The 26,752-nt window shown below is 45.5% G+C and overlaps 1 protein-coding gene across 17 annotated transcripts in view; it reads right to left on the bottom strand.

The window, feature by feature from the left end:
• Positions 1-14,696, bottom strand: part of mask (multiple ankyrin repeats single KH domain) — a 120,855-nt gene extending 106,159 nt beyond the window's left edge. For 12 of the 17 annotated variants that reach the window (XM_089584975.1, XM_089584977.1, XM_089584978.1 and 9 more), the window contains exon 1: positions 14,349-14,696. In XM_089584975.1, the coding sequence (XP_089441101.1) occupies positions 14,349-14,528 (180 nt within the window). In that variant the 5' untranslated portion in view covers positions 14,529-14,696. Of the gene's footprint in view, positions 1-13,093; positions 13,239-13,363; positions 13,385-14,348 lie in introns of those variants that run through there. The other 5 variants (XM_089584985.1, XM_089584988.1, XM_089584984.1 and 2 more) reach the window with 4 other exon arrangements.
• Between the last annotated feature and the right edge of the window lie 12,056 nt (positions 14,697-26,752).

Below are 26,752 nucleotides of genomic sequence, written 5' to 3'. Positions count from 1 at the left end.
TCCGACTATAGTATTTTTTCATTCCCATCTGCTGACACTACACAAACTGCCAAAAAGTCTTAGAATGATCTCGAATGTTCTGGCAATGGTGCCAGCCTCAGTGGTGATGGTGGTGGGGCTAGCCTCACACTGATCATGTCACCAATTTCTCTGCCTGTGTCACATAGCACTAAAACATTCTATTACGGCAGCCCCAGAAGGCTAGTGAGGCCAGCTCAGCATATTAAATGCTGCAAGTTCTTGCAGCAATCTTATTCTGCAATATTTCCTGCCTCAGCAGACTTCAATTTTGTTCTGGCATGTTGTGGGAGCCTTGCTTCAGTGCTGCCAACATCACTTAAAATCACAAAAAGGGGTGGGGGACTGAAACGCACGCACACTTTACACACATTCAGTACTGCACCCAATGCCACTATTAGCCCGAGTCCCTTGCCTGGCCATCCACTGCCCCTTGGCAGAGGACAAACTGTGGGCATACATGCAAAAAGCAACGCATCAAATGCTTTTAAATTTTCACAGAGCTTCATTGCACAGCTGAACCATTCAAACCTACCAGCAGAAAACAGTTATTCGCAAGCAATACACTTATCAGGTCATACAGGTATTGCACAGCTGGTTACCTACACCTTCAGTGCTAACTGCAGGCAGCCAAAACTGAACCAACTGCACCAGGACAGCTAACAAAAAAAAACAGCCAATCTATTTATGTGCTGGGTTAAACAACTAATAGTTTAACATTGGCTTTTTAAGCTTATGGTAATACCTATATGTCAATGTTGTCTGTAGTGGACCACTGGCAAGAAAATGCAACCAAGGCTGCACCGGCCCCATACTCACACAAGCCCTCCTCTAATGGGACTGGCAACTTAATATGTGCTACCAAATTATGGTGGTAACTATAAAATCTTTGCTTGTATCTGTAGACTCTGGCATGATACTAACAGCTGAACAAGAAATTTAAACTTAAACTGGCACAGAAAAAAAAATTGGAGTACGCTTAAGCTTCGCCTTTAGGAGTGGAACACGACAGCGCGCTGCCAAGAAGTCCAGAAAAACCATCGCCCGTTCAGCATGACGCCTTGCCTGTTGGAAACACCTTTGAACACAACGCATTTTTGAGGAAAGGAAATGGCACAGTAATTGTCACATCTTGGTGGACACCCAAATCACGCCATAAGGGAAGGGCGGAAGGTGGGAGTGAAAGAAGAGAGGAAGAGGTGCCCTAAATGAAGGAAATGAAAACTGAATCTCAGAAAAGGAAATGACTGCCTCACATATCTCGGTGGACACCCGCAGCCCCCGATTATAGGTCGGCAGTTCGAATTCCTGCCGCAAGCTAGGCTCTATCTTAACTAGAAAGTTTATGCTGCACGAAACGCTGAATCGCATGACTGCATCCATCCATCGATGCATAGTGCTCACAACTACAACTACGACACAGACAGCTTTTCAACCGAACGAGCTGTATACGCTGTCGCATAAAATTGTGGACATGCTGTGGTGCCATCATCATGAAAAAAAAAAAAAAGTGCAAAAGACAAAGCCACTGTAAGAAAGGACAGGACGTACACTTGTCCTCTGCTTTCTTGCCTGTCTTTCTCACTTTTTTTTTTTTTCAAGATGCTACTACGCTAATTAATTAGCACAGTCATCGGTTTTGCTAAGGTGCATCCATGATCATACATCAGTACAAACAACCCAGCTCATTATTTATACGCAGTTTTTTTTATTTTTTAAATACATTTACTATTATTCCAGTACACCTGAAGGTGTTAAGAAGGCCTCTGTTGAACAGAAGTTGCTGCCTTCGCGTCAATGAGTATCATAGCATAGCAGCAGCAGTCCTCAGGGCATGGCTGTCTGCACCTGCGCTTTTGTATGCTTGATGTGAAAGAAGATTCTAGAGTATGTGCATTAGCACAAAACAATGCAAAGTTCAGAAGGCACGTTCCAAAATGACAGTCACATTATTAAATGAAAGATTACTTTCTTGCAGCTGTGGCAATACGACGCCAGTTCCTCACATGTACCTGCTTAGATTCACTACTGCGGTGTTATGTTTCCAGCTTCAGGATGTGTAAAAACGAGTCTGCTGATCCAAAAATTCTTTTTAGAAGTATTATTCGCCACTTTTGACAGTACCAGTGTGGAATTGGTCACTCAGTATGTCGGGCATTCCACTGGGCCAAAAAAAAGTAGCTGCTTAATCAGTTGTCAGCCCCTTTAAAAGCAAATCTACAGTCCCACCAATCTTGACTGCTTGCACATAAAAGAGAGGCCCATTTATCACAGTTCAGAAACACTGTGCTAACCAAGTTATGCTACTACATTCGTGTAGTCCTCATGCAGTGCTTTGCTAATTTACATATTTCATTCCTTGGATAATGAGGCTCAGAAAAGAACCCTTATTTGAAAACAATTTGAAAAATTATTTGAAAACAATTCATTTTTCTGCTCAGGTCTAGCTGGCAGTTAAAGGCAAATTTCACAGGAGTGTAAAATCCATTGACCATAACTGCAACGTAACAAGGCATTCGGGTTTTCTATGTGACTGCTACTGTTACATGCCCATGCACTAAACTTCGCAGAGGTAAGCCTTTTAAGCAGGTTTCTCCAAATGGTGTGTGCAGTAAACACAGGTCCCCCATCCCTCCCTTTTTTCTTGTTCTTTTAAAGCAAGCTTTCTGCCACAATGCATTGTGACATCAAAATATATGCCTGATGCGGAAGCGTCATACATGAACCCAACACAAGTCGCTAAGAACTGCGCAAGGTTTTTCCTACTGCCAGCTGCTTTAATTCCACCCAGCCAGAAGTTGACAGCCCTTTTTATCTTGACACAGCCACATTCTCTGGCGTACCACTTCATAGAAACATAACTTATCACAGTTAAAGGCTCTGTACAACTATCCACTTCAACAAGAAAATGCACCTTGAACCACTTCACCGAGCTTCGCCTCCAGTATACCAGGTCTCCCGGCTAACTTTAGCCAAGGCTTAGTATGATAGGTGAAGACAACTTCACCCATGTTGTTGAACACTGTATGTAGTAATTCAGTATTTTTTTATTGTGTTCAATTACATAATTTATATATATATATATTCCAGCTATCTCATTTCCAGCGAAAATTGCAGTGCCTAATTGCAGCGCGCCCGAACGTCAGGTCCTCAATTTCTATTTTGATGTTTTCAATAGATTAGTTTTTCCCGCACTGAAAAACAAAGCCTGTCAAATATTAAAATATCACACTTGACAATGCATTCGCATAGCGTGACAACAGTGTTATCAAACATGGAATTCGTGAATGTAGCTGTGCTTGATGGCACCGCGGAATGTGACTAGGAGAAAACAATACATTTGAAAGTAATTATTTTCGCGCTCCTTGTTGCTGGATGGTGTTTCGCATCTAGCACCTTGCATCTGACGTCCTTGCGTTCTGAGGCATTGCTTTGCTTCTGAAATTGGCGACTTTTCTCCGGCCCGTCAGACAAATTGCCCGACTGACTAGTAGTAACACTGCTTAGTGTGTTGGCCTCGTGAATTACTGCCGGGAACAAGCGCGCCCACTATTCTCCACACTATATGCGAACAGGTCGCAGATGTTATTTTCAGCGTTGGCACCACCGCATATTTCACTTCTTCAAACCCTGCCACATTCGCGGCGCCATCTAGCACGCTGCGTTCATGAATTCCACGTTTGAGAGCACTGTCTCAAAATGTGAGTGCATGGTCACGAGATTTTTCACATTTTGCAGGCTTTCTTTTCAAAGGAGTTCCTAATATATAGCACAGATCAAAATAAAAACTGATGAATTAGACACTATTTGAGACCTCAGCAAAACACAATAGGTACCTTTTTATTTTCCAATTTAATTATTCAGATAAACAAAAGAAAAAACTGCATGCAGTGGTCAACAAGCTGGCTGAGTTACCTCCATCTATTGCGCCTCAGTATATTTTAAGGCGGAAGCCTTTAATGCCTCATCGTTGTAAGCAGAAGCTGTCGACAGAAATGTCACGCTTTTCAATTGGTCGAAATGGTCGTGACGTCACAGTGTGCGAATTTCAAACGGGGCCAATTGTACTTTGGCTAGTAACCATGCAACCAATTTACTTGGAGCGCCCGAGTTTAGTTAATTAACTTTTCCAGTGAGACCAGATAAATAAATAAAATCGAGTAGGAAATTTCTCGAGGTGGGGAATCGAACCTGGGTCTCCGGAATGCGAGACGAGCACGCTAACCACTCCGCCATGCCATCATGATGGTTTGGAATGAACAAAGGCGCGTCTAGTGAATATGGTGTCTTCGTTCACTCCCATCATCCTCCCTTCCCTTATGGCGAGGTTCAGGTGTCCACCGATATACGCGAGACAGATGCATTTCCTTTCCTCAAAATCCAATTTACCGACGAGCAAGGTGTATAGCCAAACGGGCGATGGCGTTCTGTGGAGTCCCTGGCAGCATTGCAAGACGCTGTCGCGTTCCACTCATAGGCGAAGCTGAACATCTTAACCACACATCAGTGACACAAGCAGCAACCCCGCGCCTAAGGCTTCCGCCTCACAGCACTTTAGGTCAACAAAGTGCTCCCCTGAATTTTTTTAACCTTTGGCTAAAGTTAGCTGGGACACCTGGTTGGTACATAGAGAAATAACCTACTTCACCAGCAACATCATACATACCAGTATAAAACAGACAAACAGAGCATTACAATGCTGAAATTGACAGGCAACTGCAGCTTCCAGCCAAAAAAATCCATTCGCCTCTCGTGTGCACACATGCTGCAAGAGGAGCCTTTACTCAGCGGCTAGCACTGCTCTTATTAATCAATAGCAGCGAAAATAATTTGGCAGATACACTTAAGATTGCTTAATTGCGCGGGAATGCAAAAGCATTACTGTCTCCAAGGGCATTCACATACCACCAAACCCACACAACTACCCATGCATGCATGCTCGCATACGACACCACATGAAACGCTGCACGACGAATGGTTGCATCACAATTTTGATGCAAAAATTGGTTTTTGAGGAAAGGAAAAGGTGCAGTAACTCTCACATCTCCGTGGGCACCTCAATCGCGTGCCCTGGAAAGGCACACAATTGAAGGTGCATATGTCGTCAATTTGAATCCCTTTTGCAAGCTAGCCTTCAACTTGATTAGCACATGTAAGCTATATACAAAGAGAAATCAAATCCAGAATGCTGTAAGACAAGCAGTTGCTCACAATTTTTGTATGAATGTAGTCAGGAAAAGTGATGCCACGATGAGATTGGCCAGTGGGGGTATATAAGATGGAACAGAAAGTATATGACTGTCTGAAATGGCTGTGCTCGGCTCACTGTGTGCGTCATGCGGCTGCTTGATGACTTAACCCTATTTTCCTTGCCATCACTAGGATTTTCTGTACCACCTGCGAGTACACGCATTAACACACGTTGCTGGCTTTTCTCGTAATGGGACTAGCAATGCTTTTGCATTAGAACTGACAGGAATAGACAGAGTAAGTAAGTATCTTGGTTGCCACCACTCACTCAACCAGGCCTTTGTTTAACACTTCACTGTACTGTGCAGTTAGGTACAACTTGCATGCAGTTCTCACTTCTCTTGGACCTTTTCTCTGTCAAGCCTTAAAAGGACACTAAAGGGAAATATCAAGTCTTGCTAGGTTCAGAGATTAGTGCTTCAGGATGGTGAATAAGTCTTTTCTACCGAGAACAGAGCCTGGGCAAGGAATACAGTAAAGTAAAAATGAAAGACCTTAGGAACGCCCCTCAATAATTCCTGACACTGTGCCCGGTCAGCCCATCCGGGCCAACTGGCTGATCACTTTCGTGGTAAACACTACTTCAGCTGGAAGTGCCACCAAAACGGGAAAGTAGTGCAGAGAGGCTTTTGAGAAAGCAAAGCATAGCTCACTTCACATGTCACCCAGTCAGCCTCCACGAAGCATTGTGCACAGCAACTTGAGCCAAGCACAAGCTCTCACAGGGTTCCCTCTCTCCCAAAACGGTGAGGCCGCAGTGGTTCGAGGAGACAGCTTCTTAGCACCATGTGTTCGTAAATACCGACGGGCCAAACTGTCTCATTTTTCTCTGATTCAGCGAGAGAACTCTGCTGTGAGAATGACATAATGCAATCCCAGTTTCTAGGGAATGTAAATAGGGGAAGAAACTGGGGATGTCATTTGCATTTCCTTCATCTTTGCGCACAGAAAAAAAAACACAGGTAGAGGTCCCAAATGGCAATCTACCACTCTAATACAGCTTTCAGCTTTACTTATCTCTAGTGTCCCATTAAAACATACACATTAGAGCATCGCTCAAACTGACGTCACCACCCACAAAAGGACCTGCAAAATTTACATCTAAAGCACACAAACCATCATTTCACATTAAGTTTACCCAAAACAAATCTTGTCTTTTGGCAATTATTGTTCACATAACATAAAAGGCCCCTTTGGAGGCCACTCATTAGTAAAAGCTCTTACAGATTTCTATGTTCAAGAAGCTGTGCCCATGAAACTGCAACAAACTAGTCTCCAGTCACCATTATGAATTCCTTCAGAATTACTCAAGCTACCCTTGAACGCTTATGTTACGCTGCTTAACCACGATTTAGTTCTTGTGACCTTTCGGTTACTGGCCATCAGTATTCTGCTGCAAACAACGCCCTAGAGTTCACTGTATTCTTCCAAGCTTCGTATGTTTAAGGAGATATAAACACCCCGAAAAGCATCATAATGTGCCTATGCCATTACATTTAGCAATCTGCCATATGTGGCAAACTTCAGTGAAATATAAACTTTTTTTTTTTCATTTTTTCATCACGCACATCTTGTACAATACAATGGTGATGACCACAGCTGCTTCATAAACTGACTTTTTTCTGCACATCTCTGCATCATGCACCAGCAGGTCAACAACCAAATTTTTCATGGGCCACTGAGAGTAGCAACATGCCACCCCTCAATAATTTTATATCCTACAAAGCAGCACTACAAGATTCTCTCAAGACTGGGCACCATTTGCATCCGTAGTTCCCTCCCCAACGCACCACCTCTGCCACAGACCTTTTTGCACAAACACAATACAGATGCAAAGTTGGAAGTGACACTCACCACTTGACAGAAGCGCCACATGCTCTGGCTTAGCAGAGGCTTTTCACTTAGCACTACCCTTAGTTTAACCCATTCACTTCCAAAGTTGGCAATTCGCTATTCTTGTTTTAAATATGCATCAACAGAGGATGCCATATGCTTGGCTTCTAGTTGCTCACTAGTTTCAAAAATATATTGCAGGAAAAAAAAAAAATCTTTTCTCTACGCTTCTTTTGAACACACCCATGGCGTTGCAGGAAAACTGAAGTTACAGGGGCCCTGAAATTCATGCACTGCTTTTTGGCAATGAGGGGTATACAGACTGCAAACAGCCGAAACTTTTAGATGGTCTTGAAAGCAGTCAGTGTGGCTTGATCCACAAGGTGAGGATTAGGACTGACTCTGAGCCTGGCACTTCAGACGTAGCTTGAGCCCCAGCTTGGAAATCCGACAGCTTGCAAGGAAGTATTTGTCAATGTGATGTATTCCATTTTTTACATATTCTACCAAAGAGTGAGTGAAAAAGAATGTGCTACTCTGAGAGGAAAGTTTATCTTGTCGAAAGGATTGTTCACCAGAAACCAGCAGTAACTACCGTCCCAAATGCATCTATAGGCTTCTCAATGGCACCATTTTTATCGCCAAATGCTGCCGAGTCACAGCGACACATTTGTCAAATATGCTTATGATTCTTCAATCTGCAAATCTCACAACAGCACTTGGGCTATCGTAGGTAGACACTATGTTGACACTAATTTTCTCTGCGTATATTATCAATGTTAGCACACGAACATGCTTGCATTCCCCCTCCCCAAAGTGGGCCCATCAAAGCCAGGTGGCAAGTACAATTTATGTGCACTGGGTAGATTTACGGGAAAATTCCTGGAGGAAGTTTTACACGCACAATGAATTCCTTTTGCCCCCCAAAAAAATAAAGAGGATGGGGGCAACAATGTAGCTTTCCCATAGAAAATGTCTTGCTTGATAGGACAACCACCCAAACCCCTACTCTAATCTGCCCCTGCATATGTGCCACTCTCACTGACATCCTCCTGCCCGGCAACACTGTTCAATGCACTGGAGCCACAACATGCACTCAGCCAATCGATGCATGTCACTGGGAATTGACCTGCACAAGTGTGGAAACAATACTAACCCAAATCACTGAACCATTGGCTCAAGAAAGGTGCCAAGATGCCAGTGTCTGTACCAAGGTCTATACCAACCAAGTGAAAAACAATGCTTACTTATCATGGCACAAGCTTATTTAGGAGGTTCTCACACCAAAGCAAGCCTTGCTATGGGAAACGTAATTAGGGTTCACACTGCAAAACTGCTCACTCTTACACATCCTTTACTTCATAACCAGCACGCACAGCTTTTTAAACGAAAAGAATTACAAGAAGACCAGTTGCTATTTTATTCCAACTCCGTGCATGAAACTGTCGGGGCACTTCCATGGTCTACATATTTAGAAACACTTGGCCAACTTCCCTAGTGAAATGTATAAGGTATACTAGTGTATCTCGCAGTACACGGAGACAGGAGAAGGTACACAGGTGTACACTAGAGCTTGACCTCAAACCTCAACAAAAAGCCTCTGGTCATCCATTATAACTATGGCTTTTAAGAAGGGATGCGGGACTTAAATTTATATTTTTATGTCATGATCCTCACCATACCTGCCACAAGTGTTTTTTATGCAGAGTCCAAATATGCAAATACTTAAACTAGAATACAAGGAAATTTGTGGTTTTAATTGGGCTCTTCGTTATAGGCAGCAAAAATATCACTGCACAGCTCTACCCCTCCCAAATAAACTGATGCCAAGCTCGCTTCAACTGCTTAAAGCAAACCAGGGAAAAAGCCCATAAGGCAGAGACTAATCAATTGCACACAGACTTGAAGTCTGTCTGCAATTGTGAGTCGCAGGAAAATGGCGTTGGCTGCACTGCTTTGCTGCTGTTTTGGAAGGTGTCAAACGAAAGGGTGCAAACAGAGTTTCAATTGGTAGCAAAGTGGCGGTGGTTGGGGTGTGGTTTCAGAATGGCAACTGCATGAAGTGAAACTTCATTTTGAAGCTCACACTTCATTTTTCAGCAGCTCAACTCACAATATTCATTTTTTGTGTACTTCGGGATTATTTTCACCGTGGATTTCAGCATATTTAGTTTGAAAAACTGTTTTATCAGAAATTGACTTCATCGCGATTTTTTTGCAATCTCGAGACCTGCATCCCACCCAAGAAAAAAAGAACAGGTTGTCGTACCACTACTCATTTTCCTTTTTTTTTTTTCACTGGCTCAACATGTTTCACACCTTTCTGTTGAAAACAGACTGCACAGCATAACAGTGCATTTCTTTAAGAAATCCATTCTCAGTGCTTTCAAGAAAGACAAACCTTTTCTTTTTGCCTTCCAATTACAGACGCCAAATCCCCCTAGCTCTTAGGCCTTTACCAAAACTTTTTTATGAGACAACAGCATAAATATCACTACTCAGCGGATCAACTAATTTACAGCAGCCTGTCATTTTTGCTTCAGGAGTCATTATTGACTCACAGAACTGTGTACCCAATAGAAAACTTATCTTGGGAGAACAAAATTCCAAAACATCCTCTCAACAATAGGCAGTTTTAGTGAATCGAATGCAGACACAGACAAAGGGACAGTGTATGCTAAAAAATAATGTGAGTCATAGAGCATATGCACCAAACACTATTTCAAATTGATCTTTACTCTACACTGTGGCTACGCAGACTATTTATAGAGTTTAGTGGGCGTGGCTCTTGCCTGTGCTAAAATAGTGTTTCCAACATGGTGGTGCCCTTCGAAGCAGGACGGACCCCTTGCTTCTAAGTTAATCCGTCACTGTTACTGCATTTTTCAGCAAGGTCACTCGCCACAAATGGGGCACCAAGCTTTCGCTTCGGCTTATCTCACCTACAACAAAACATATGAGCAATAAATTTGTTAGATTTTTTTAATTTTATGCGACCATTCTGCTGCTCTTAGGCCTAAAAAGGGGCGTTGGTTTGTTGACAAGAATGGTTCCCATTCTACCAACGACATGACACCACTAGGCTGTTGGTGCATCTCAGCCTGCATACACTGTACTCAAAAAAAGTGGATTTGGCAAATAGCTTAACGTCCCGCAAAATGCTTTCGTTTAGCATGCGTACAAAAAAAAGTTACAATAAATCAAGGTGCTTCAGAGAACTTTTGCTTTACGGCAGAAACAAATTATTATACAAAAGTTTATGCTCTGATCCTTTATTCCTGAAATGAACATTTAGGAGATGTCCTTTATGGGGAAGCACGAACTGAACTCTGTGGTAAAAACAGTATGGGATTCATTGGCTCCCATTATGCAGATTTTGCTTTCTTCATTGGAGAAACGCAATTTAAAAAAAAAGAATTACTCTCAGGATGAAGTGCATTCCTTCAGCAGCTGCTTCCACTGGGCACACTGGGTATTCACAGATTATTGTTTATGTTATCACCAACTGACGTTAGACCTTGATGCAACACCATTGAAGTGGTACCATGAATTATTTTGCTGTTTTGAGGCTCTTGTTAGACCAATATTTGCATGCACAGCTAGCAACAGGGCAAACCATAACTTGTTTATGAGACTGGGGAGTTTACTAAGCAGAATTCCATAACAATTAAGGCTTGAAAAAATTATGGGTTCGAATCATTGCTTGAACGCTGCTACAAATTAAAAAAATCAGTAATTTCATCAGTCATGCACCCACTACTTGGAAATGGAACAGTGCTTTTAAATGCAGACATATTGCCCAAAAGGCCTTTTAATCCAATGAAATTATATGAACAACAGCAACCAAACACAGGAGTGAAATTCAACTACCTTCATGACATCTAGGAGCCCTTGTCAGCTTTTGAAGCCAGTGAGTGTCACCACTGTGCGTCTACCATTTTTCGTGCACCCTGCCTTTGTGACCAGGCAGCAAAGTCCAACAGTTAAAAAGCAAGAACACTGCATGCAACAGTGCACAATGTAAGTTGCAAAGGAGATAAGACAATGTGAAGAAAAGCATACATACATGTATGTGTTTCTCCAACAAAAGGCCCTACTGACTAACACTTCGCCAATATTCCCAGTCATTGGTACAGCACAAACAAGCACACGAATACATGGACAGGTAACGACACTTCCCAATCTGCTTGGAGTAGCATACATGCGAGATTTTCTTCACTACAGCCACCAAACTTAAATTCGTGCTTTGAAACCACTCAGACAAAAGAAATAGTCTCCAACTACTAGTACTCCAACTACTAGTACATCTAGTACTTGCCACACTGTACAAGCAAGCAATCAGATTCCACTCCCATTGGCTTTGCCTTTAATAGACAAGAAAAGTAGCTAAGTTCAGAGCGCCACAAGTTTCAATTTGCCCAGCTCAAGTGCCATTATCCTGGCCACGTTTGTGAACACCAGGCACTGCAACTTTGTCTGGTACGCTTGTTGCCACCACCAATGCACAGTGAACCACCATGGCACCCACGACATGCACAAGTCAACAGATGCAGCTGGTCATCGTGCAACATGAACGCTCATGTGACTGCCTGATGCACCAGAGCAAATAAGCATGCACATTTTCATTACTGCACATATTGTTTCAATGCAATAGATAAGATAGCACACTTTCCCTTGCAGGGTAGGCTCTTTCCTTTCTGCAATCTGCCCACCGCAGCAGATAACCTAAACAATAATGAATGAAGCACTAATAGGCACCAATGCAAGTCTAACAAAAATGTCCCGAGATCATGGATAAGCATGCTCGGCTAACACGTATGGAACAAGATGGCTTTAAAGGAATAGCATATGCATTAATTCTACCTAGTGAGCAGCTACAGTGGTTACCAGCTTTAAAAAATGGTTACCAGCTTTAAAAAATCGTTACCTTCTGCACTCATTCACATTTTATACACAGACTGGTTATGCTGCAGGCAAACTAAATGCATGCTTTTACAATGAAAACATAATTTAACCTATACACAGAGTGAATGAGAGTGATACCCCTTCACATTCAATCAAAGCTCACTCAAAATTCTGAGAGGTAATTTAATCAGCAAACACTTGCCAAGAAGTGGCAGTAGCCACATGAACACTGTGCAAAATGTGATGAGCAGTGAACAGTACAAATTCATGTTGCAATGCACTGACACACGCAGGGAACAGCACATCACACTGGCGCATTACAAGGTGCACAAAAAATGGTAGGCTTGAATGTGGTGCAATACTGGGCACACGAACTGAGCATGCTGCTACCAGCTAACATGCAAACTACACAGCTGAGAAGATGAATGAAGCGCACAGTGGCAAGAGCTCACCGAATCAAGGCCATGCACAGCTGTTTACCACCCTTGCGGATTGCGAGGGGCTCGCTTAACGCGTTATGTCGTAAAACATACTTGAGAGGTTCCACCTGTCAAGCTGAGTGTACGAGAAAACGTTCTGTCTCACGAGGAGGCGGGGCATGCGAAAGTTCACTCCAAACGTCGCCACTAGCTAAAAGCTACGAGAACGCCAATTCAATCGCTACGACACCGCTTATGGACTGGCTTGGCAGACGACAACATGGCAGCACTCTTGGACGAGTGCTCGCGTCAGCAGACGACGGTCAGTGACGGAAGCATATGCGAGAGCGGGCAGATGGCTCCCCGACAACGCGCGCTCGCCCCGAGGCGCTTGTCAACGGAGGGCTAGGACACCGCTGCTGCGGTCCGATCATGAGCAGTGCCCCAGCTCTGACGGATAAGAGAGCCAGCGCACGACGCGCCAACGGAAACAGTCAGCTAGTCCCCGAGCATGTTAGCATTTCGCTCATGGTAGCACACCAATGACACACTCGCAAGCAGACGGACAGCCCGACTCGGGGCAACTATAGGCGGCCGAGTGCCATCAGGACGAAGTCAAAAGCGAAGCTCGTCCACACGACACGAGGCAACTGCATCACATCGCACACCTTTCAGGAACGGAGGCCACGCAGGAACGAGTAAAAGAGCTTTCTTTCCTCATTTTTTGCCTGGCCAGTTTACCGGAGCCTTTCCTTCGCTCGCAGCCGCTCTACTGCCGCGTAACAGCGCACAATACACGTTGCCCAGAGGTTTAGGCCTAGCTTAGTGGAGTCCCTCCCCCACCGCCCTTCCCCTTCCTCAGATTTTTTTTTTGTTGTCTGGCTGCGAACGACGGAGTTCGGGTAAAATAAAATCGGTAAATATTTCGCTGGACTCACCCAGAACAGCGGGAGCCTCGCGCTTCTCACGGGCGCGGCGCAGCAGCGAGACAGGGCGAAATCTCGCAGAGTCAAACCGTCCTGCCGTCTGCGCCCGTTGGCAGCGGGGCATTCACTCTCGACGGGGGCACGGATCGGCGACTCACAACGTGACGCGGGGAGAAGGCACAGACACGGCAGAGAATAAAAGGGCCGACGCGCCCTGTTTCGGAGGCTGCCGAGGGGTCCGATCCGTACGATGAAACATCGCCCGGCAGTCGGCCCAGCTCCTCCTCATTCGTCAAAGCTACCGAAAATTCGGCACCACGAACGGGCACAGGGCCCACTTCCTCTGTCCTACAATGCCTCCACCACGTCCCCACTATACGCACGAGCACCGTAACACAGCCGAAAAACACGCCAAGATGCCCCCGGGCCTGTCGGCACAGTCGAGACAAACGACCGAAGGGTGCAATATCCCGAGGTGAAATCGTGAAAGAGGGGGTCGGCGGACGATAGGCCTAGACCCTCCGCTAGCGGCGACTTTTCTCGCGCGACGCGATGGATACGCGCAGCACACGCAGTAAGACTTCGCAATACATGCTGACAAATACGCGGCACTGCGCCGCAGAGTCACGATCGCGGCCGGCAACAGCGCGGGGGGGTCTGCACCGCGCTGGCGCCGCCGGGACCGCAACCCTCGTGCTGGGCCACTGGCCCGCAGTTTCCGAGACATGGAAGGGCTCGCGAAGCCGCGCCGGCTAGCACCCGCAGCCCAGCCAGCGCCGGCCGCACGGCTGGGCGGGACCCTGCTCCTACTCACCGCGCCGCGGCAAAAAATGCTGGAGCGAGCGGCTGGCCGACGCGATGGGGACAGAAAAAGCCCTCCTTAGGCCTAACAATCGCAGCAGCATTTTTTTCTCGTTTCGTATGGCACACGCACACAGGAGAGGCACACACGCAGAGATCAAAAGAGCAAGGAATAACAGAAAAAATGCAGGGTTACCTCGGATGCCTCGTCGTCGTCACTCTCGGTTAAATCTGCCATAAAATTGGAATGCAGGGAATTCAAGCTTTGCCTCTGGCCCGTCTCGAAATTATCGCTAGTTCCTGTACGTCCTTTACTAACCTCCTGTGGTTCCTCTCTCACGGCATCGCACGCATTTCCATGAACTACATTCTGCATTTTTTTTACATCCGACTGGGCCACATCAAGTCCTACAACCTTCCGGAGATACGCGACTTTATAATACAGTCTAGGTGTCCACGCAATTTACAGAGAATAATTCAAACAATTTACATGCCAGCAAAGGCCGCCATTAGAGCATTGAAGGATTTCCACGCCAAATCCCGGATGTAAACAGTTTCGTACTTGAATTTTTAACAAACGCTGCTCTTCGTAAGCGTTTAATTGTAAATAGTTTAGTAACTGCGTATTCTCTACTTTATTTGCAAATGGAATCGCACCAACGTTTACGCAAAGTGCAATACGAAACTGGGCTTACTTGTAGCTTGAACTTGCGGAGTTGCTCGGCGAGTTTTCTTCACTGCAAACGTTCTCGGAAGTATTGCAACGCATTTGCACTGCCAATGGGCGCCAGTTTGTAATGTTCGCGTGCGGCTTCTTTTGCGCACTGCCGCCGTTCAAATCAGCACATTTCCTGTACTGCAGGTAACTGACGATCTATACTGCCGGATAAAATAACATCCAGGGTGCGTTAACCTTACGGAGCTAGCCGAGCAAACGTGCCCTTTTTCTTGTGTGCGAGTATGCCTGGGTTTTTGATGACGATTGCCTCGCCAGTATAACGCGAGGGAAGCCTGTCTTCAAGTCTGCGCGCTACGCAGTGATACAGCATCCTCGATAACCCGCACCAGTGCGCAATGATCGTCCTCGACGAACGGGGCGCACCTTGATGGGGCGCTTTTTTGTTGCCCGTCGCGCACCGAGAACATCGGCTGTGCGCCGAGGAGCGATCCCGGCAAGCAGCGCAGGAGCAGACGACGAAGACGGACATGCCAGCGGCGAGGCCGCAAAAGCGCGTGTAGCCTACTGGCAGCTGCCGATGCTACTGGCAGCTGTCGTCAAGCGCGCGTTTGACGCAGTGCGCGGGGAAAACTGAGCCAGAGCGCTTTTGTTTTGTTTGCCCATCTTTCTCGAGATTCGGCACTTGAGCTGGTCATTTTTCCACCTAACGTTAGTACTGTGCTCTGCAAAACGTGCGTTGAAATAATGTGGCATAGAGATGAAAAATGAGCATTCAGGATGCTTGATGTAGGCCTGTCTGGAGCACCTGTGACATACCTCTGCTGTGTGCACTCAACATATGCAGTACAGTCGACCACTTTTTTTTTTAAGTATCGCGCGAGCGTCGACCAGCCGGCTAGTCGGTGCCTGATGACGGCGCGGAGCGGCGATATCGACGAGAATAGCGCGTGCGCCCCACTATTCCCCTCCGAGTTTCGTTTGCTGGGCTCTTCCAACGTGTGCGACACAACCCCTGCGACGGTTAGTTCGGTAGCGCGCTGCATGGCTCAGCAGAGATAGCGAGTACAGAAGGTACACAATAAAAAGGGCGCTATCATTTTACGGGAATATCAAAGCTTGCTACATTCGTGCCAACAGGTCGCACAGCTGCTGAGAACTTCTAGTTCACGCGCACGGTAAAGTTTTCGTTGCCCACTAGCGATGGAACACACACCGGCAGGGGTTGTGTTGCACGTGTTGGAAGAGCCCAGCAGACGACACTCGAGGGGCGGGGCGCACGCGCTTATTCCCGTCGATTTCGCTGCTCCGCGCCGTGATAAGGCGCTGACTAGCCGGCCGGTCGACGCTCGCGCGATGCTTTTAAAAAAGTGGCCGACTGTACAATTATGAAGCATTTGTTTTTGCTTTGTGAGTGCAGGAACCATCATTAAGAATAAACTGAGCGCAACAAATAACAACAATGTGCACCACTCCCCCACATTTACACTTCACAAGCTTACATGCCAGTCAGGACAGAGAGAGGGAACGGCAGGGATGTTAAGCAGAAAGAGTCAGGATAGAAAACTGTTTACCACATTGCAGGTATTCTTGCAATGGCTATCACTTTCTTTTCTTGAGCACCAAGACTAATATAGCACTATTTGTGGACTATGAAGTCGCCGATTATTTAGCTTGATAGAAAAACCAAACCAGAAGTGAAGAAATTAGTCATACAACCAGCCTGCAGGGTCTTAGTGCACTGCACGGGCTCGGGCCAGCCCGGGCCCGGCCTGTGATTTGTTTTGCCGGGCCCGGGCCTGAAGTTGCGGTCCCGAGCTGGGCTTGGGTCCGTACAGAAACGGCTGGTGTCCGACTTTTCATGGTGGTGGCCGTGGTGTAGTAATTAAGAGTGAAATTCAACCGGCCTTAATTGGCCATTGATCGTTCGTCATCCCAAAACATACCTATACACAATTAGAAATGCATTCGGGAAGAACATATTAGTTCACGACGCTTATAGTCCTCAAACACACACCGCGTGAAATACTCAAGCCTTTTAGCTTTTCGTTTCTGCTGAAAGGCGACAGTTCGGCTATGAGTTCTACCTGTGAGATTGCGTTCACTAAAAAATATCATCCCACTGCTTGCTAGGCAGCTTTAATTTTTATACTTTGCGGGCGGCAAAATATAGCTGATTAAAATCGTGGGGGAATGCAAAGTAGTCTATTACACGTGTATGCAGCCCTTTTTATTTGGCTCTCGGAACTTCCGAGTTTATCTTTGCGCACCTACACGAGATCACTGTCCAAAAGACGCGCCTGGCGAGCACTACTCTTAATCACTTCCTTCTGAGTTAAAAAGAACCAACTCTCTGGAAGCCAAACAGTGGTTTCAGAACCTTTGTCGGCCAGTTTCTTATCGGTCTAATAGCAGACTATACTTGCTCAGAGTGAGCAGTATACCTCAAGCGTTACTGTGAAACGGGCCGGGCATTCACGGGCCGGGCCGGGCCGGGCTCGATAGAGCGATAATTTAGCGGGCCCGGGCCGGGCCGGGCTTGAAGCCGCGGGCCTGGACCGGGCTTCAGGTCTCGGGCCCGGGCCGGGCTCAGATTGAGGCCCGTGCAGTGCTCTAGTCCATACTACATTTTATGAGACCTATCGTAGATAATTGTCCATGAAACATTTTGCACATTGCACTGGGACATCATGTTAACTCCAATCATGAGCACTGAGTAGATATGTGCGTTTTGCAGTTGACTGGGGGCATGCTGAAAGGGCCCTTTCAAGCTTGGGGAAAACTGCTGCTGAAAGCCAGTTTGTATACTGCGTAAAATACTATGATTGTTGCAGTGTATCCCAGGTAGTACCAAAACATTGCGATAATGTTACATTTTTGTTATGCTCAAATGTTATTTCAGTGTACTTAATGTCCTTTTTTTCTAATGTTTTTGTAATGTTACATATAAATGTTCGAATAACCTTCCAAAAACATTCATATGAAACATGTAAACAACATAAATGGAACTTTCTCGAAAATGGTGAAGCAGCCCTGCACAAGCATGCAGGCCTGCCAGTGGTGACGGCACACAACTTACAACACTTTGTTAGAACCAACAACAAGAACGGCACCTTCTCTACTACACTACAGCACAACGTGCAACTCGCATTCACTCGCCTCCAAACGGATATCATGCTGTCAAGCTTATATACTCGCTACTGCGGGATGTCCCATGAGTGATAGTGGAGAATGGGTAATAACTAAAGTTTTGTGACAAAATAATGGGACTCTTCATGTAGTCTATGGCAAGTACTATCTAAGAGGTGTGGTTACAAGGTACTGTTAGTTGAAAAACATCTTTACTCTAAGAACAGTGAGAAAATGTCTGGAAATCCGTGCTCGAAATATATTCGCCATGTTGTTTTATAGTTGCGACTCTAACATTATAATATGTTAGAGTCATAATGTTAGAGTCGCAACTATAAAACAACATGGCGAATATATTTATATATTTATAGTTGTGACTCTAACATTATAATAGCCGCCGCGGTGGCTCAGTGGCTATGGTGCTCGGCTGCTGGCCCAAAAGACGCGGGTTCGATCCCGGCCGCGGCGGCTAGAATATCTTTGGAGGAGAAATTCTAGAGGCCCGTGTGCTGTGCGATGTCAGTGCACGTTAAAGAACCCCAGGTGGTCGAAATTTTCGGAGCCCTTCACTACGGCGTCTCTCGTAGCCTTAGTCGCTTTGGGACGTTAAACCCCACAAAAACCAAAAACCAAACTAACATTATAATAAAATTTAGAAGATTATATTAAAACAATGTTTGTTTAGAACATGAAAATAACGTTTCCTATATAACTTATAACGTTATATGTTAATTTTTAATGTTAATGTAAAGTTACAATGCAACATATAACATTACTCCAACTTACATAATATTTTTATAACACTATTCTAATGTTCGGTGCTACCTGGGATAAATAAAGAGTTGCGCATTGATAACATCATTGGTCATCAGAGCTCTTCAAGAATTGAGTTGCGATACTAGCCATGTTCATACCAGCCTATCAGTTGTTAGTAATATGAGTTCACAGCAGTGTTGACTGTTTGAAATATAAACTGGCCTCAAAAGTGATGTAGCCGCCACAGTGCCTCAATGGTTATGGCGCTAGGCTACTGACTCGAAAGATGGGGGTTCGATCCTGGCCGCAGCAGTCACATTTCGATGGAGGCGAAATGCTAGAGGCCCAATGTACTGTGCGATGTCAGTGCACGTTAAAGAACCTCAGGTGGTCGAAATTATCCGGAGCCTATCCGGAGCCCATCACTACGGCGTCCCTCACAGCCTGAGGCTCTGGGACGTAAAACCCCCACAAACCAAGCCAAACCAATCAAAAGTGATGTTCTGTACAGTTAATAAACAAACTATAAAGAGGTTTAAAAAAGTCATTTTGTGGAGTTAAAAGAGAAAAGAATAGGCAATTATAAAAGCAAAGTTACGAAATGCAGCAAATGCACATTAAAAATGTGAGATATTGTGAATACATTTGGAACAGAAACAAAAGCCATAAACATACAAAATCACTTGCGAAAGTATCTCACACAACCGCTCTCAAGAAACAGCTTATGCCTTTGCCAATTTCTTTTTCACCACTGACACAAATTCTCCGAGGATGCAACCTTGCGCCTTTCATCCTACCAATAAACGTTTGTTCATTCATTCTGGTTCCAGCCGCACCCTCTCACACAAGAAACATGAGAATAGCAGTAACAAGCACTGGCCTCGGCGACGTACCTTGTATCTGATCAGTAACCATTTAGCTCACATTGCTATTTTCATGTTTAAATTCAGAATCTGCGCTCTGCAGCTAGAGATGCATCATTCCTCAGTAAATTTATAAATTGAACATTGAAATATGCCCAGCCAAGTAATTTGAATAAATTAAACATTTCAACTTTCGTTTCAGACAAGTTATTCCAATGAACTCACTCTTGTTGCCCTCACAAACCTCCTCCATTACTTATACTTCAAAGTTATTTTAAATATGCAATGCATACCCAGGTAGCACCGAAACATTGCGATAGTGTTACATTTTTGTTACACTCAAATGTTATTTCAATGTCCTTAACGCCCTTTTTTTCTAATGTTTTTGTAATGTTACATATAAATGTTCGAATAACCTTCCCTAAACATTCATGAAACATGTAAACAACATAAATGCAACATTCTCGAAAATGGTGAAGCAGCCCCGCACAAGCATGCAGGCCTGCCAGTGGTGACGGCACACAACTTACAACACTTTGCAAGAACCAACAACAAGAGCGACACCTTCTCCACTACACTACAGCACAGGAACTCGTATTCACTCCCCTCCAAACGGATGTCATGCCGCCGAGCTTATATACTCGCTACTGCGGGATGTCCTATGAGTGACAGTGGGGAATGGGTAATAACTAAAGTTTTGTGACAAAATAATGGGGCTCTTCATGTAATTTATGGCAAGTACTATCTAAGAGATGCTGTTAGTTGAAAAACATCTTTACTCTAAGAACCGTGAGAAAATGTCTGGAAATTCGTGCTTGAAATATATTTGTAATGTTGTTTTATAGTTGCGACTCTAACATTATAATAAAATTTAGAAGATTATATTAAAACAACGTTTGTTTAGAATGTGAAAGTAACGTTTCCTATGTAACTTATAATGTTATATGTTAATTTTTAATGTTAATGTAAAGTTACTATGCAACATGTAACATTACTCCAACTTACATAACATTTTTATAACACTATTCTAATGTTCGGTGCTACCTGGGTATCATCATTTAAAGTCCCTCCTCTAAAGCCTGTAGCAGTTGCTATCAGTGTTGCAGCACCACAAGGCTCTATACCAGGAATCCTTCCATTTTCAACATGCATAAATGCTCTATCTGCATTAATCATATTTCCTACTTCATGCTGACAACAAGAAGAGCATAAGTTCTGACGAATGCCTAACAGAACTAATTTCAAAACTTATTTGTGACCTAAGCATAATAAACCAATGCCACGTCAATCAATTCCAGATAACCCATCTCAAACTAAGTTTGCTATTTTTAGTCCACAACAAAAATCGCACTCACCTATTCCAGCCAACTCTCTTAAAAATGACATTATGATAGCAAGCTCATTTTGTAGTTACCTAGTCGTCCAAAACTAATGTAACTTTAAATTTGGCAAGCACAAAGCTGACATAAATAAGATAATGTACTTGTAGAAGTGCACTCTACACTGTTAACCCCTAGATCTTCTATCACCCACTCATTCACTCACACATAAATTATTGCAACATACAATTTACCGCATCGGTGGCGCAGTAGTCGAGCATCCGTCTTGCATGCGGGAGGTGCAGGGTTCGATCCCCAGTGCCGCCGGGTACCCGCCGGTGAAACAATGGGTACAGGCTTCCTCTTGGTCTGGTGCTCGGCTTATTTCGGGTGAAATGCTTGGGAAATGGGTCACCTTGAGTCGACGAAAACACCTTGTGCCATGGCGCTATTTGGCCACAGATGTCCTTGCGCCATAAAAATTCATCGTGACATGCGACTAAAATATATTTACTACCGCCGCTGTAGCTCAGTGGTTACGGTGCTCAGCTGCTGATCTGAAAGACACGGGTTCGATCCCGGACGCGGCGGTCGAACTTCAATGTAGGCGAAATTCTAGAGGCTCGTGTACTGTGCGATATCAGTGTACCTTAAAGAACCCCAGGTGGTCAATAATATCCGGAGCCCTCCACTACGGCGTCTGTCATAGTCTGAGTGGCTTTGGGACGTTAAAACCCATAAGCCATGCCAAAGAATGTTTACTGCATGTTATTCAGAATCAAGCTGTCAGAATACTAACATTCAGCCCCTATCACCGCAATGGTAATTTGTTCTGTAATGGCAATCTGTCAGTGGCAGAGCTGGTCAAAATATAATTGGGTTATTTTATATTTAAACAAACTAACTACTCGGTCTGCAATTGCAGTAGTGAGTTAGGGGTACTGCAATCGCAGTACTCCCAACTTGCTTGTTGCACACACTGATGCACTGGTTCCACACTCAGTAATTGATTTTACATGAGGGACACAGTGCTTACAGCAAACACGACTGTTTTTCATCCATGTGGAAAAACATTACTGCGGCACTTAAATATATGGAAATTTCATGAATTTTATTTTTTAAATTTGAGGGCTGTCGTTTCATCCTGACACTGCACTTTTTTTTCCTTTTTGCTGCTATGTGCATTTATTATGCATTAATATTGCATAGCATCTCACTACTGTACTATACTATCAATATATACCAAGACGTTTTGCATTTCTTTCTATTCTCGGACTGTTTCAGATACAACTATAGCCTCGGTCAGGCGCCGATCTGTGCAACGCCACTCCAACTAGACCATGATTGACCAGTCACGGTGCCCTCTCCAAGGCCCGACCGCGCGATCCAGTGGTACATCAGCTCCTGGTCCTGTTCTCCCCCCCCCCCCCTCCCAGAAAAATTCAGGGGGCACTTGGCTCTCTAAAGTGCTGCAGGGCGAAAGCGTTTCCTGGCCACTGTTTTCATTTACTTTTTTATTTTTCATATTTTGTTTTTATTTATTTTTGCTCCTTTTCTTAATTTTATTTTTTATTTTTATTTTCACATCTTATTTTTATTTTTGTTTATTTTCTTATTTTTATTTTCCTTTCCTTGACTTTATTTTATTTATGAAGCCCATGCGCCTTTATTCATGCTGGAACCTTGAGCCTTTTAAGCAGTGACGCCGAAAGGCGGACGAATCTGCCGACGCGTCTGTCGACACTTCTGCCGACGCGTCTGCCGACGCGTCTGTCGACACTCCTGCCGATGCGTCTGTCGACACTCCTGCCGACGCGTCTGCTAACAACAGTATGAGTCATTAAAGGCTTTCGCCTTAAAATCCATTTCCAGGCGTGAAAGGGGCCTGCGAGTCAACCCCTCTCTTGCGGTCGGACTGACTGAACCCGACCGCTACACTCGCAGACCCGACTCCTCGACGGCGTTTACATGAACCCGACAAGTGGCTTTCTGCCCCGAAGGACGAACTCGATTTGGCCCTGTCGAGTTCACGCAAAGCATGCCTACTGAGTTGTTCTGCGGCGGAAAATATTGCGACGCGTTAAAGCTTTTCTTGCCAAGTAAACAAACAAAAAATCACGAGACGAATTTACAGTGCAAGAATTTCGATGTCTGTGGCTTGTTTAAAGGTGCCCTGCGACGTAGATAAAGCATGGGGTCTTTATTCTTTGTATGCAGAGTAAGGGACATTGTGAGTCCTGAACGCGCAATGAGATCACCGAAATCATAATAATTAGTATTTTAATCTTCGCTAGAAATGCTTGCTTCGAGCCGATGGTGGCGCAACGCGGCGGCCATTTGCGGCAGCGGAAATGAGCTGCAATCCAGATAGGGCGCTGCCTTTCTCATTGGTTGGGCGTCCAGTTTGCATATTGTTCCTTTATACTTGCGAAATGAATCCAAAATATTATGTCTCTGAGTACTGAAAGCTTTTCGCATGCCACAAAAACTGGAAAGAAGCAAGGAAAGCGAACGAAAACTAACAAGAATAAAGCTAGGGGCGACACTTTCCATTCCGCTTCAAACCTTCGTGGCGGCCAGCGCTGTTCAAAAAACGTTGGCTCAAACCAGAAAGCGCGCGCGTCGAAACTGGCCGTGACCATACCAAGACGGCAGCGAAAAAAAAAAAAAAAAGCCAGTCGACACACCTTGCCCAAAATTGTGTGAGAAAGAGAAAGACCGGACAGGAGACGGGAGTCGAGTTTGGGGGGGGAGGGGAGCTACTGCCGACAGCCTTCCAGTCCGACTAAAAAAGAAACTTCGGGGAGCTTCCTTTGTTGTTAGTCGCCCCTGCCTTGACTACGGCGTCGCGTACACAGGGGGAAGACGCCGTCAAAATGGGCGGCTGTCTACAGCCCCGGCAAAGCAACAACTGCATGCACGCTTCCGCTGCGTGTGCGCTAGGCGCGGTTCTGATTGGTAGCGCCCAATCTCGGTACTGGGTGAGTGAAATGGGCGAGTGAAATGCGTTTTCGTCTGAGCTTTTCATTTCGAATTTTCAGAGTGGAATAACTTTCGGTTGCATGCTCCGATTTCAATAATTCTTTTTGCTCTGGTCTCTGGAAAGCATGATGAATCTATTTAATGATATTAAGTGGTACGGAGGAAATCATCGCGGTGCCCCTTTAACACAATCAAACATTACAATACCGTTTCGTTCACTGATAACCTTCTCGTACTCGCCTTGTAAGTACACCCGAAGCCCTATTCCAGCCCTCGATTTCGGCCTTCAATTTCTGAAAAGAAATGCTATATTATCAAAATAAATCTACAGATGTTGAAGAGGAAGTTTTGACCGCAAGAACGGTTCGCAAATGGATCGCGCCAGTGACTGGGCCACAGGGCAGCCAATCACATACCGCTGTACGTGCCAGTGAATGTTGAAGCCAGAAATGGAAAAAAAAAACGTCCGTGTAGCCCTGCAGTACGACATGCTTCAAGGCACAGCATCTTCAGAACGTAAAAAATCCACCAGAAGAAAAAAAATGGGCTTACCGTGCGTGTGCGCGCGCATGCCCCGCCTATAGCCTAATCGAAGACAAGCCAGCTGAATGAGCCTAGGGCCCAGCCACCCTTCACCTCCGCTGTTGCGTAGCTATTAATTGCACGGTGCTGCCCATGTGCGCTATCCATGTGTGTTAGCCGCCAGCACATGGATAGCACTCCGCATTTGCACTTGACCCTCGCCTCACGGCGCGGCTCTGCTGTCCACCGAGAGCGGGACTGTTGGCGCGTCTTTCTTTTCCTCGTCACCTACTATTAGCATTATTATTATTACGGTCATAATCATCGCCGTCATTTGGCCCACAAGTGGTCCGGACTATAACGCAGCGGAGCGCGTATATGTATACGCCGCTCAGTCTAGTCATGGACGTCCACGTACCCGACCGCGCATTTACAAGGAGGTTTTGCGCCGACACTGCAAAACAATGTGCATCATTCTGGTTTCGCAGTGTAAACCGGGCATGAGCTGATCCGGTTTATCATTGTTTTATCTACTCGACTCTATTTTAAACATACGGCGTTTTGAATACTATCGGCTACAGCACGAAAAACAATGGCTCTATGGGTAGCAGTTAGGCCTAGTCGGAAACACGTAATATTGTTAGAACAGGGCGATGAGTATCTTGACTTTTTGATTCGCGCGAACAGTTTAGTTACCAGTAACCAGCGCACAAATAGTCACTTGTCACTGCAGGAGGAAATGCTATCACCAAAACGAAACATACGGCGTTTTGAATACTATCGGCTACAGCACGAAAAACAATAGGTCCGTTCGATTATCCTGCACTCCCTGCACCAGTTCTGTGAAGTTCCGCGGCGGTGCCGCAAGCGTGCAGCGCCAGTTCATGCAGTTCAGGTGCAGCTTGGCACTGGCTGCTTTCAAAACGAATGGTAGAGTGCAGGTCTGGTCGTCTGCTAGCCTAGGCGTCGCCACCAAATTGCAGCCAGTAGCGTGGCGCCCATATATCAACGGCCGCCAACGTCCCGAGCCGCACGAAGAATCTTCAAACAGTACATCGCAGCGAACCATTGTCATGCATCAGCCTCGATGCAGCCTCGCGGCAGCTAAGCGAACCGCACGTCTGTTCTTTTACTGAACACTATCGACTGAGCTGTGCGCGCGCCGACTTACATGTTAAGCGATTGCTGCCACAACGTGCATCATGCTGCGTGCACGTCTTTACCTTTTAGTTAACATAACCGGCTTCGAATACTGTTATAACACTATTAGTCCAAAGGAAAGACGCCGGTACAGGTCCGTCAAGAGCAGGGTGGTCGAAAGATGCAAGGTAAGTACGTGCCAGCGAGGGCCACCGTTCCCACCTCCGTCGCCGCCTTCTCGGGTGGCCAGTCACGTTCCATAAGAGTCGGACCCGTGCGGGGCACCGTTCTCATCGATGAGTGGAATAATTTGAATATATCCGCCGTTTATCGCAAAGCGCAAGCCATCGTCGCGCAAGCCGTCGTCTGCTTCCATGGCGGCTGCAGCTGCACCGTTTCGGCACCGACCACTGAGGGGGTGCACAGTTTTGCTGAACTAGACCTGCACAACGTCTGCACTTTTTTGAAACGAATGGCGTCGTGCAGACGGCGCCATTTTGCACCGCCTAAACGAATGGCGAAGTGCAGCACCGCGAGAACCAGTTCACGTAGTGCAGGTGAATCGAACGGACCTAATGGCTCTATGGGTAGCAGTTAGGCCTAGTCGGAAACACGTAATATTGTTAGAACAGGGCGATGAGTATCTTGACTTTTTGATTCGCGCGAACAGTTTAGTTACCAGTAACCAGCGCACAAATAGTCACTTGTCACTGCAGGAGGAAATGCTATCACCAAAACGAAAAAGTGGCTGTGCCAGGGGTTAAGCTGTCGGCCGTGGTCGATTTGCGCGCGCTTTTTGCACGCACAATACAACTTACCTCCGTTCCCACTTTTTCTGATGCGCGTAGCTTGCAGTGCCGTAACCGGCCTCAAGGGAGTGACACTCTCATAGAGCCAATGGGGACGTTTTTTTTTCGCAAGCGATGGTAGAGACACCTGGGAGAGGCGGTAAACGCATAAAAAATCCAATATGGCGGCGCGCGTTTAGGCGGCTGGTTGTGGCCGGTTGCTCGCGCTACAGTGCACTGTACTCGCGCGTTCCTGGTGCTGGCGGCCGCTAGCTCGATCGAAGCTTTGTAAATACTGGTGATTAACTGATCCCGCGCTGCATTCACGCTTGATTTCCTAAGTACTTACGGAATCTGCTCACTCGCTTTTGTATTTCGATGTGTCTGTTGATGTAGCATGGTGTATGGTGGCGAGCGGCGCGACT

This window comes from Amblyomma mixtum, chromosome 3, assembly GCF_055824585.1.
Source record: "Amblyomma mixtum isolate Tamu chromosome 3, ASM5582458v1, whole genome shotgun sequence".
Lineage (NCBI taxonomy): Eukaryota > Metazoa > Arthropoda > Arachnida > Ixodida > Ixodidae > Amblyomma > Amblyomma mixtum.
The sequence above is the reverse complement of the archived record's forward strand: the minus strand, read 5'-3'. Positions and strand labels throughout refer to the sequence as shown.